The 12,004-nt window shown below is 49.8% G+C and overlaps 1 protein-coding gene across 1 annotated transcript; it reads left to right on the top strand.

Annotated features, from left to right (window-relative positions):
- Window positions 1-1,200: 1,200 nt before the first annotated feature.
- LOC117444905 (glucose-6-phosphate isomerase-like) lies at window positions 1,201-12,004 on the top strand. Its single transcript, XM_034080293.2, has 17 exons — window positions 1,201-1,329; window positions 3,204-3,272; window positions 3,933-4,052; window positions 4,154-4,237; window positions 5,086-5,232; window positions 5,344-5,415; window positions 5,499-5,543; window positions 6,368-6,421; window positions 6,590-6,650; window positions 6,728-6,771; window positions 6,911-7,063; window positions 7,239-7,368; window positions 8,243-8,319; window positions 9,591-9,719; window positions 10,693-10,768; window positions 10,947-11,013; window positions 11,618-12,004. The coding sequence occupies exons 1-17, from the start codon at window positions 1,309-1,311 to the stop codon at window positions 11,739-11,741; spliced, it is 1,473 nt and encodes a 490-aa protein (XP_033936184.1). The 5' UTR covers window positions 1,201-1,308; the 3' UTR covers window positions 11,742-12,004.

Here is a 12,004-nt window from a genome sequence, read left to right as displayed (position 1 = left end):
AGAGACATGCAGGACAGTGTGTAATAATGAGGCAATACATATCCATATAATAACGGAAGTGAGAGATGTTTTATTTAAAATAATGTGATGGAGAAATATATGTAATAATAAAGTGATTTAATTATTGTCATTACGTGTGTGTGTGTGTGTGTCTCTCTGTGTGTGTGTCTCTCTCTCTGTGTGTCTGTCTCTGTGTGTCTCTGTCTCTGTGTGTGTCTCTCTCTGTGTGTGTCTCTCTCTCTCTGTGTGTGTGTGAAGGTTATTATAGTCTCTTGTGTGTGAAACCACCGAGCTAATGTTAGCCTGCATGCTAACGTCACTGCGCCTTTTATCGGACAGACTGTCGCGAGGAGGTTGTTTTAAATAGACCGGAAACTAATTAATTATTCTAAATAAAGGTGTTGAATCAGGCTTACTGACATGTTGCAGAATACACGGTTTATAAATGTTAATATCAGTTTAACGACACTGTTAATCCAGGCTAACGACAAGCTAGCTGATCCTGGACCCGCTGCTAATGAAGCTCCATGATAACCGCCGGGGTGTTAGCATCACTCTGTCCGCTCAGGGGGCGCTGTGGGAGGGCAGGACGTGTCCGATGATGGATGTTTTAGGCCGGGTGTCAGCGGCGCTCCGCGGGGAAACGCCCTCCTTTCCCCGCTGTGAAAGATGCAGTAATGATGACCATGGAGTGACAAGTACACATCCTGTACTCAAGAAGAAGTACAGATACTCTGGTTTAAATATTCAAGTAGTAGTACTATGCTCTGGTTTACATAGTCTGGTGGTAGTACTACTGACTAAAGTACTTCCAGCTCTGAGTAGTGGATGCTGTAGTGCCCAATATTACATATTTATTATCCGTGGTGATTATATTTATATTTATTTATATAGTGTCTCAGGATCCACAGATATAACAGAGACAGCGAGGAGACATTCAGGAAACAGCTCAGTCTCACAACATCACCTGTTCAGAGGAATCGGATATGAGGAAACAAAACGCACACGCACACGCACACGCACACACACACACACACACTCTCTGTTAGCTGGCACTACCCTTTAGTCACACTAAACTATGAACAATAACGACCGACCCTCAACACATGTCAAACGCGTTGGTCCGTAGATGTCCCTGAACGCACCGCGGACAGACGCTGCTCTGATGATCTTTTAATAAAACTCTTATTTTAACTTTAAAATTGTTGTTATTGTTATTGAGATTATTGTTGTTTCAGCACGACGCTGCAGACGGATGACGGAGAGATCCTGCTCGACTACTCCAAGAACCTCATCAACCAGGAAGTGATGGACATGCTGATCGCCCTGGTAACACACACACACACACACACACACTTCCTATGTTCTTATAAATATTTGTTGTTTTATTCTTTTTTACTTTATTTCTTATATTTATAAACATATCTAACTCGATGTATCTTCATCAGTCACTTCACGTTACCCCGAGCCCTTGAGCAGCAGGACACGGGAAGCTGTCCACACTGCATTGAGAGACTGCATGTGGGCACAGGGCCGGCCCTGACCAATTTGCCGCCCTAGGCAAGATTTTAGCTGGCGCCCCCCCCACCAAAATGCAGACACTCACTATGATTCGCGCATGCACGGTTGTGGCATGACCACCAACACAAAGATATTGACACAAGATGTGTGCAACTGTATTTAGTTTCCTATCCATTTGAACATGATTTAAGTGGGGGGGGGACCTCACCTCCTCTAGGGGGGTCCGGGGGCATGCACCCCTGGGAAGACTTTTTTTTTTTTAATATTGAAGTTAAAAGCATCGATCTGGTGCACTTTGAGAGCAACATTAGGAGATATGGAAACATCTCTCAGCACCAGATGAAACAGAACTGGAAGCAGATTTTCTTTTTCTTTATGGATATTTTACAAATCACTTCCCTTTCAAACTGGATTCTAGTTTATTAATAACAGCTTTTTTGTACTGTCAGTATTTTATACCTGTTTTTCACCTGGTCTCTTATTTTTATAATGGTCATATAGAGGTGTGCCTTTACCTCACTGAGCTGAGGTTATCAGAGCCGCTCAGTCTTTCAGGAGAGAGCTCTCTAAAGCTCCCCCCCCCCCCCCCCCCCGCGGCCGCTCACACAGTAAATTTCAATGTTAATACAAAATTAAAACCTATAACTGCACACTAAAACCATTATTTCAAAAAAAGAACAATTTCACATAAACCTCCCTTACTGGGACTGGGGCAGTTCAACTTGATTTGGGGGGGGGGGTGTGCCATAGTTTATGGGCGCTGTACGCAATATATACGTAGTTCTGATAGTATAAGATAATAAGATGTACTTTGTTGATCCAAAATCGGGAAATTGTGTTATGAAATTTATAAAAATATATATATTTTTTTTCTAACTTTTTTTTTTTTTTTTTTCCGGGGCCCCCTATGGGTTGATGCGCCCTTAGCATTCGCCTATACTGCCTATGCCGAGGGCCAGCCCTGTGTGGACACGTCCTCCTCCCTGTGTGACTCTAATGTCCACACTGCATTGAGAGACTGCATGTGGACACGTCCTCCTCCCTGTGTGACTTTAATGTCCACACTGCATTGAGAGACTGCATGTGGGCACGTCCTCCTCCCTGTGTGACTCTAATGTCCACACTGCATTGAGAGACTGCATGTGGACACGTCCTCCTCCCTGTGTGACTCTAATGTCCACACTGCATTGAGAGACTGCATGTGGACACGTCCTCCTCCCTTTGTGACTCTAATGTCCACACTGCATTGAGAGACTGCATGTGGGCACGTCCTCCTCCCTGTGTGACTCTAATGTCCACACTGCATTGAGAGACTGCATGTGGACACGTCCTCCTCCCTGTGTGACTCTAATGTCCACACTGCATTGAGAGACTGCATGTGGACACGTCCTCCTCCCTGTGTGACTCTAATGTCCACACTGCATTGAGAGACTGCATGTGGACACGTCCTCCTCCCTGTGTGACTCTAATGTCCACACTGCATTGAGAGACTGCATGTGGACACGTCCTCCTCCCTGTGTGACTTTAATGTCCACACTGCATTGAGAGACTGCATGTGGGCACGTCCTCCTCCCTGTGTGACTCTAATGTCCACACTGCATTGAGAGACTGCATGTGGACACGTCCTCCTCCCTGTGTGACTCTAATGCTAAACATATAGCACTGTGTTGATGTGTTCGCAGGCAAAGTCCCGCGGCGTGGAGGAGGCCAGAGAGAAGATGTTCTCTGGAGAGAAAATCAACTTCACTGAGGTACAGAGGGTCCCTGAACACACCACGAAGACTGAGAACGTGTTTAAAACCTCCTATTGCCCCTGAACACACCACGAAGACTGAGAACGTGTTTAAAACCTCCTATTGTCCCTGAACACACCATGAAGACTGAGACCGTTTTTAAAACCTCCTATTGTCCCTGAACACACCATGAAGACTGAGAACCTGTTTAAAACCTCCTATTGTCCCTGAACACACCACGAATACTGAGAACGTGTTTAAACCTCCTATTGTCCCTGAACACACCATGAAGACTGATTTTAAACACTTATTCTGTAAATGTCCCTGAACTACGGTGGCCTCCAGGGACCAAAATGATACAAAACACCCGATGTGTATCTAACATTAAAACACAACGGTTCAGCACACACACACACACACTCACACTCACACTCACACTCACACTCACACACACGACAGAACTAAGGACAAACCCTCCCACCCGACCCCAGACCGCTCGGGACCAATGACGGCGAACACCTGCATCGCTACGATAGCTGGACCGCTCCTTCAGACGTTCAGCCGGCGACACATAAAGCGATGTTGGACTCCTTAACTCAGTCACGCGTGCAGTGGACGTTCCATGTGAGATGCCTTTGATGTTTTATGATTTTAACGTGTGTGTGTGTGTGTGTGTAGGGTCGTGCTGTTCTCCACGTCGCCCTTCGTAATCGCTCCAACTCGCCGATCCATGTTGACGGTCAGGACGTGATGCCGGAGGTCAACCGCGTGCTGGACAAGATGAAGGCCTTCTGTCACGTACGACGTCTTTCATTATTGCGTATCTTTAGTCGTACGAGTTTCATGTCGTTTTCAGTGGAAGTCGTAAAGGTCGTGACCTCTGTGTTTTTCGTTCGCAGAGAGTTCGTAGCGGCGAGTGGAAAGGCTTCAGCGGGAAGAGCATCACGGACGTGGTGAACATCGGGATCGGAGGCTCGGACCTGGTGAGAGGATTTAGAACCAGAAGCTTTACCCGAGGGGGAAGTGTGTTGTGTTCAGGGAAGCTCCGAGATTTAAGACTCGAGTAAACGACACCGCTCTGAGGTCTCACTAGTGAGGTGTTAAAAGTGCCTGTTGTGGTGCGTTCAGGGCCCTGTGATGTGATGCCTGTGTGTTGTGGTGCGTTCAGGGCCCTGTGATGTGATGCCTGTGTGTTGTGGTGCGTTCAGGGCCCTGTGATGTAACGCCTGTGTGTTGTGGTGCGTTCAGGGCCCTGTGATGTAATGCCTGTGTTGTGGTGCGTTCAGGGCCCTGTGATGTGATGCCTGTGTGTTGTGGTGCGTTCAGGGCCCTGTGATGCCTGTGTGTTGTGGTGCGTTCAGGGCCCTGTGATGTGATGCCTGTGTGTTGTGGTGCGTTCAGGGCCCTGTGATGGAACGCCTGTGTGTTGTGGTGCGTTCAGGGCCCTGTGATGTAATGCCTGTGTTGTGGTGCGTTCAGGGCCCTGTGATGCCTGTGTGTTGTGGTGCGTTCAGGGCCCTGTGATGTGATGCGATGCCTGTGTGTTGTGGTGCGTTCAGGGCCCTGTGATGTGATGCCTGTGTGTTGTGGTGCGTTCAGGGCCCTGTGATGTGATGCCTGTGTGTTGTGGTGCGTTCAGGGCCCTGTGATGTGATGTGTGTTGTGGTGCGTTCAGGGCCCTGTGATGTGATGCCTGTGTGTTGTGGTGCGTTCAGGGCCCTGTGATGTGATGTGTGTTGTGGTGCGTTCAGGGCCCTGTGATGTGATGCCTGTGTGTTGTGGTGCGTTCAGGGCCCTGTGATGTAATGCCTGTGTGTTGTGGTGCGTTCAGGGCCCTCTCATGGTGACAGAGGCTCTGAAGCCCTACTCAGAGGGGGGTCCCAAAGTCTGGTTCGTCTCTAACATCGACGGGACTCACATGGTGAAGACCCTCAAAGAACTGAACGCTGAGACAACACTGTTCATCATCGCCTCCAAGGTACACACAGACACACACACTGAGACACACACACAGACACACACACTGAGACACACACACACACACACACACACACACACAATGATACTAAACGTGTGTTTTTCCCTGCAGACGTTCACCACTCAGGAGACGATCACTAACGCAGAGTCGGCCAGGGATTGGTTCCTGAAGACAGCGAATGATGTGAGTGCATTTGATTCTCTGGCAGCTGATTGGACGACGTTCTCTCAGGATATGTTCTCATGTTCCTCTTGTTTCCTCTTCAGAAATCTGCAGTGGCCAAACACTTCGTGGCTCTGTCCACCAACGCCGTGAGTCACCGTGTAGCACGTTAGCTGCTGTGCTAGCATTAATGTGTTTATACTGTAGTAGAGTTATCTTCACCATGTCATCCAAACTGCTTTAGCATTCATAAGATGTCATCATGTAAATGATTATTACATAAAACATGTTCATATAAGGTTTGCCATGTCCCGGGGAATTTCCTTTAGATAAGATAAGGGTTCTCATCAGGGTTCCTCTGATGCCTTCAGGGTCTCATCGGGGTTCCTCTGATGCCTTCAGGGTCTCATCGGGGTTCCTCTGATGCCTTCAGGGTCTCATCGGGGTTCCTCTGATGCCTTCAGGGTCTCATCGGGGTTCCTCTGATGCCTTCAGGGTCTCATCGGGGTTCCTCTGATGCCTTCAGGGTCTCTTCGGGGTTCCTCTGATGCCTTCAGGGTCTCTTCGGGGTTCCTCTGATGCCTTCAGGGTCTCTTCGGGGTTCCTCTGATGCCTTCAGGGTCTCTTCGGGGTTCCTCTGATGCCTTCAGGGTCTCATCGGGGTTCCTCTGATGCGTTCCTCTGATGCCTTCAGGGTCTCATCGGGGTTCCTCTGATGCCTTCAGGGTCTCATCGGGGTTCCTCTGATGCCTTCAGGGTCTCATAGGGGTTCCTCTGATGCCTTCAGGGTCTCACCGGGGTTCCTCTGATGCCTTCAGGGTCTCACCGGGGTTCCTCTGATGCCTTCAGGGTCTCACCGGGGTTCCTCTGATGCCTTCAGGGTCTCACCGGGGTTCCTCTGATGCCGTCAGGGTCTCACCGGGGTTCCTCTGATGCCTTCAGGGTCTCATCAGTATTCCTCTCTCATCTTCAGGTCAAGGTGAAGGACTTCGGGATCGACACCGCCAACATGTTCGAGTTCTGGGACGTGAGTCTGGTTCCAGAATAAGAGCGTAACATGTTTAGAGACACAGAGACGCTCTGATTGGTTAATTGACGCTGGTGTGATGTCATGCTGCTCTCTGATTGGTTAATTGACGCTGGTGTGATGTCATGCTGCTCTCTGATTGGTTAATTGACGCTGGTGTCTCCTCAGTGGGTGGGAGGTCGTTACTCTCTGTGGTCGGCCATCGGTCTCTCCATCGCTCTGCACATCGGTACGTTTCTTTATTTAGTACGCCCTTATTGTTGTTGTTGTTATGATTAATAGTATTATTATTGTTGTGTGTTTCAGGGTTTGAGAACTTTGAGCAGCTCCTCTCCGGAGCTCACTGGATGGTAGGGAAACACATATTTATTAATGACGTTGTTAATATTTAGATGTTTCTGTTAAACAATAATTTTATGAGACATTTTATTCATTTTATCAAAATGACAAAAATATATGATACAGAAGTGTGTGTGTGTGTGTGTGTAGGACCAGCACTTCCAGTCCGCCCCGCTGCAGCAGAACGTCCCGGTGCTGCTCGCTCTGCTCGGGGTCTGGTACGTCAACTTCTTCAAGGCAGAGACGCACGCCATGCTGCCGTACGACCAGTACATGCACCGCTTCGCTGCCTACTTCCAGCAGGTACACACCGGCTACACACCGGCTACACACCGGCTACACACCGGCTACACACCGGCTACACACCGGCTACACACCGGCTACACACCGGCTACACACCGGCTACACACCGGCTACACACCGGCTACACACCCGCTACACACCCGCTACACAGAGTCTAACGTGTGTGTGTGTGTAGGGTGACATGGAGTCTAATGGGAAGTACATCACCAAAGATGGCGTCCGTGTCGACTACCACACCGGGCCCATCGTGTGGGGAGAGCCGGGGACCAACGGACAGCACGCCTTCTACCAGCTGATTCACCAAGGTACACACTGCCGCACCGACCGCACACTGCCGCACCGACCGCACACTGCCGCACCGACCGCACACTGCCGCACCGACCGCACACTGCCGCACCGACCGCACACTGCCGCACCGACCGCACACTGCCGCACCGACCGCACACTGCCGCACCGACCGCACACTGCCGCACCGACCGCACACTGCCGCACCGACCGCACACTGCCGCACCGACCGCACACTGCCGCACCGACCGCACACTGCCGCACCGACCGCACACTGCCGCACCGACCGCACACTGCCGCACCGACCGCACACTGCCGCACCGACCGCACACTGCCGCACCGACCGCACACTGCCGCACCGACCGCACACTGCCGCACCGACCGCACACTGCCGCACCGACCGCACACTGCCGCACCGACCGCACACTGCCGCACCGACCGCACACTGCCGCACCGACCGCACACTGACGCACCGACCGCACACTGACGCACCGACCGCACACTGACGCACCGACCGCACTCATACGCACCGACCGCACTCATACGCCCCGACCGCACTCATACGCCCCGACCGCACTCATACGCCCACCACACACACTCATACACCCACCACACACTCATACACCCACCACACACTCATACACCCACCACACACTCATACACCCACCACACACACCCACCACACACACACTCATACACCCACACTCACCAACCACACACTCATACACCCACACTCACACCAACCACACACTCATACACCCACACTCACACCAACCACACACACTCATACACTCACACCAACCACACACTCATACACACACCAACCTCACACTCACACACACACACACACACACACACACACACACACACTAGTAACTCCTCTCTCTCCTGCAGGAACTCGTCTGATTCCCGCTGACTTCCTCATGCCTGCTCAGTCTCAGCATCCAATCAGAGACAACCTGCACCACAAGGTGACGCCCCCTCTGCATGTCACTCAAATTCTATAAGCGCTATTGACATTACAGAGGGTGTTTCTCAATGTCGAGGAAGGCTGCTCCAGAGCCACTATTTCAAGCATGCTACGTCATCGAGTGCCGCCGAAGGCCTGTTCCAATGTCCAGCATGCTTGGCATTCTACCGAGGCCGGCGCTCCATTTAAGGCGGGGCCTCGCATATGACGCACACCTGTTAGCCTGTTCCACCATTCTTTGTTTTCCGAGGCTAGGAAGGATTCTTGCCTCTTCTGAAGGACCTGAGTCAGAAGACATGTGCTTCCAAGGAAGCGTCCTCTACATTGAGAAACACCCTGTGTGTAGATCCTGGGTGTTTCTCAATGTGGAGGACGCTTGCTTGGTAGCACATGTCTTCCTAGCGTCTTGCTTCAGAAGCTACGATGACGTAGCATGCTTGAAAAAGTTCACTCAAACGTCACTCTAAAACGACGTCTGTTAATGAAGCATGCGCACAGCTGTATCCCCTCATCGGGCTGGACTGAAGAACCTTTAGAACCGGCCCATTTGTGGTTCAATATTTATTTAAATGAATAAATCTTTCTCTTGTTAGTCAAGGAACTCAATGTGTGATGGTTGGTCCTGCTTTGGTGTTCCGTTGTGGTGTGAAATGTAGCTACATTTAAATAAAGATATAATGATAGTAATGTGAAGCCTTACTCTGAACACGTGTGTCCTGTAGAGCCCCACATTCACCACAAACCCATTCAGGACAGTTTAAATAATGTAACTGCTGAATATCTAAACGCAGAACTATAAAATAATAGTTATTTATCAAGATCTAGCCATTTATGAAATAGCTTTCTTAATAGCTATGTTTTAGTGACGTTAAAGATCATTAAACACGACTTAAGTTGTTAGTATAACCTGAAGAAATTAATTCACATGATAATTCCCACGGAGCTGAGACGCTGAGACGCTGAGACGCTGTTCCTCTGTTGAAATGGACCAGCTGTGAAGGTGGGGGCGGGGCTTTGATACGAGTAGTGAAAACACTTCCGCGTAGTCTGCTCTCGTGTCTCCTCCCTCCTCGACTCCTCCGTGTGCATTTCAGCTATTGGGACGTCCTTCAACATGGCGTGTCTTGATCGATTTCCGGGTCAAGTCCCGGAGGAGTCGAGGAGGGGTATTGGGATGAGGCTCTTGTCTGTAGATCCTGTCTCTAGCTTCCTGTGTGTCTGTCTATACTTCCTGTCTCTAACTTCCTGTGTGTTTGTATTTCCTGTCTGTAGATCCTAGCAGCTAACTTCCTGGCTCAGACGGAGGCTCTGATGAAGGGGAAGACGACGGAGGAGGCGCAGAAGGAGCTTCAGGAGGCGGGAGTTAAAGGAGAGGCTCTGAGCAAGCTGCTGCCTCACAAGGTCATTACATATCTCATATATATATATATATAATCAATATCAGAGACGGGGTCGTCATCGTTTAGAGAAACCACATGTATATATAATATGAATGTGGGCAGCGGGCGTTCGGCGCTCACAGCTTATGATGAAACCCCATGATGGGCCTCGATGTCTTGAAGTCTCTATCGTTATCAAACATGTGAAGTTTTGGGCCGTTTGGAGCATTGTCACAACGTCGTGTTTCATGGTGAAGGATCTGTCGCTACGGCAACGGCATTCAACGAAATCTCAAAACTGACATGTAGATGTCTTCAGGGCTGGACTGTTGGTTTTACCAGTTTTTTAGCATCTTCATAGGAGCTATAGCAATATCGTGTTTTTCATTTCAGTCGGTTGTGTGTACAGTCGGTTGTGTGTACAGTCGGTTGTGTGTACAGTCGGTTGTGTGTACAGTCGGTTGTGTGTACAGTTAGTTACTGTTTAGAGATCCCTTCTTCTTGGTTATGGAGCCCCATGAGTTTCTGAAGGGTCATTCAGATGTTCTGAAGGGTCATTCAGATGTTCTGAAGGGTCGTTCAGATGTTCTGAAGGGTCGTGCAGATGTTCTGAAGGGTCGTGCAGATGTTCTGAAGGGTCGTGCAGATGTTCTGAAGGGTCGTGCAGATGTTCTGAAGGGTCGTGCAGATGTTCTGAAGGGTCGTGCAGATGTTCTGAAGGGTCGTTCAGATGTTCTGAAGGGTCGTTCAGATGTTCTGAAGGGTCGTTCTGAAGGGTCGTTCTGAAGGGTCGTTCAGATGTTCTGAAGGGTCGTTCTGAAGGGTCGTTCTGAAGGGTCGTTCTGAAGGGTCGTTCTGAAGGGTCGTTCTGAAGGGTCGTGCAGATGTTCTGAAGGGTCGTTCTGAAGGGTCGTTCTGAAGGGTCGTTCAGATGTTCTGAAGGGTCGTTCAGATGTTCTGAAGGGTCGTTCAGATGTTCTCTTTTTGTTCTGAAGGTTTTCGAGGGGAACAAGCCGAGCAACTCCATCGTCTTCAAGAAGCTGAGCCCGTTCATCCTGGGAGCGCTGATCGGTGAGGACGAATCGTCATAACAACAATAATGCATGTCGTCATGTTGAGCAGAACCCCTACCTGAAGTATTCTTCATCTGAACCTACAGATCCTCTGAAGAGCAGATCGGTCATTAGTAATGACTCGTGAGCGTTTGAATGCATGCACTTTATAATCTGCTGTGATCTCTTTTGTCCAGCGATGTACGAGCACAAGATCTTCGTGCAGGGCGTGATCTGGGACATCAACAGCTACGACCAGTGGGGGTGAGACTCAGATTAACATAATGTATATAAAACACATGCACCTCTCTCCCTGTGGAGATATACCGGGCTTTATGTCAACGGAGTTCAGCTGAACTGGGGGTCACGTCCCACTCAGAGGACCTGGGGACACCGCCAGCAATAACCGAGGGGTCGGGGGTCACGTCCCACTCAGAGGACCTGGGGACACCGCCAGCAATAACCGAGGGGTCGGGGGTCACGTCCCACTCAGAGGACCTGGGGACACCGCCAGCAATAACCGAGGGGTCGGGGTGAACGCTAACTAAACAGTTTATGACTTTTAAACAAAGAATACGGCCAGCTAATGTTCTCTAAGTGAGGAGGAGACAAAGCGCCATCTCTAAATCCATGCTCTGAAACCAAACTGACTGCTCAGAATGAGACGAAGAGAAACACGTTTTGGTCAATATTTCTTTCTTTTAGGTCAACTTACGTTTTTGATGGAATTTCTTGGTCCTCTTCTTTTGGGTAGAAACGGCGCATGTTTCCTGGAGTTGCTGAACGTCGTCTAAATGCTGCTGAAGATGTGATGATGACGTGGAAAAGGTGATATTTGTGTTGACGTTGTTTCTCTCGTTGTGTTCAGCGTGGAGCTCGGGAAGCAGCTGGCGAAGCAGATCGAGCCGGAGCTGCAGGACGCCGTCGCCGTGACGACGCACGACTCCTCCACCAACGGGCTTATCAACTTCCTGAAGAAGAACTTCAACTGAGCCCTGCTCTCCCATTGGCTGCCAGCGTTCAACCCTGCTCTCCCATTGGCTGCCTCTGTGTATCCTCCAGTCAGTCTCTTATTGGCTGCCACCTTACATTCCTGTTTCTCATTGGCTCCCAGCATTCAACCCCGCTCTCTCATTGGCTCCCTCTGTGTACCCCTCCTCTCATTGGCTGGCATTAGAGGCTCTGTGTGTAGCTGTGTTTTAAAGGGATCTGAATATATCAACTCTGACCTTCAAAATAAAAGTCCTGTCACTGA

Source organism: Pseudochaenichthys georgianus, unplaced genomic scaffold, assembly GCF_902827115.2.
Source record: "Pseudochaenichthys georgianus unplaced genomic scaffold, fPseGeo1.2 scaffold_992_arrow_ctg1, whole genome shotgun sequence".
NCBI classification, from domain to species: Eukaryota; Metazoa; Chordata; class Actinopteri; order Perciformes; family Channichthyidae; genus Pseudochaenichthys; species Pseudochaenichthys georgianus.
The sequence above is the reverse complement of the archived record's forward strand: the minus strand, read 5'-3'. Positions and strand labels throughout refer to the sequence as shown.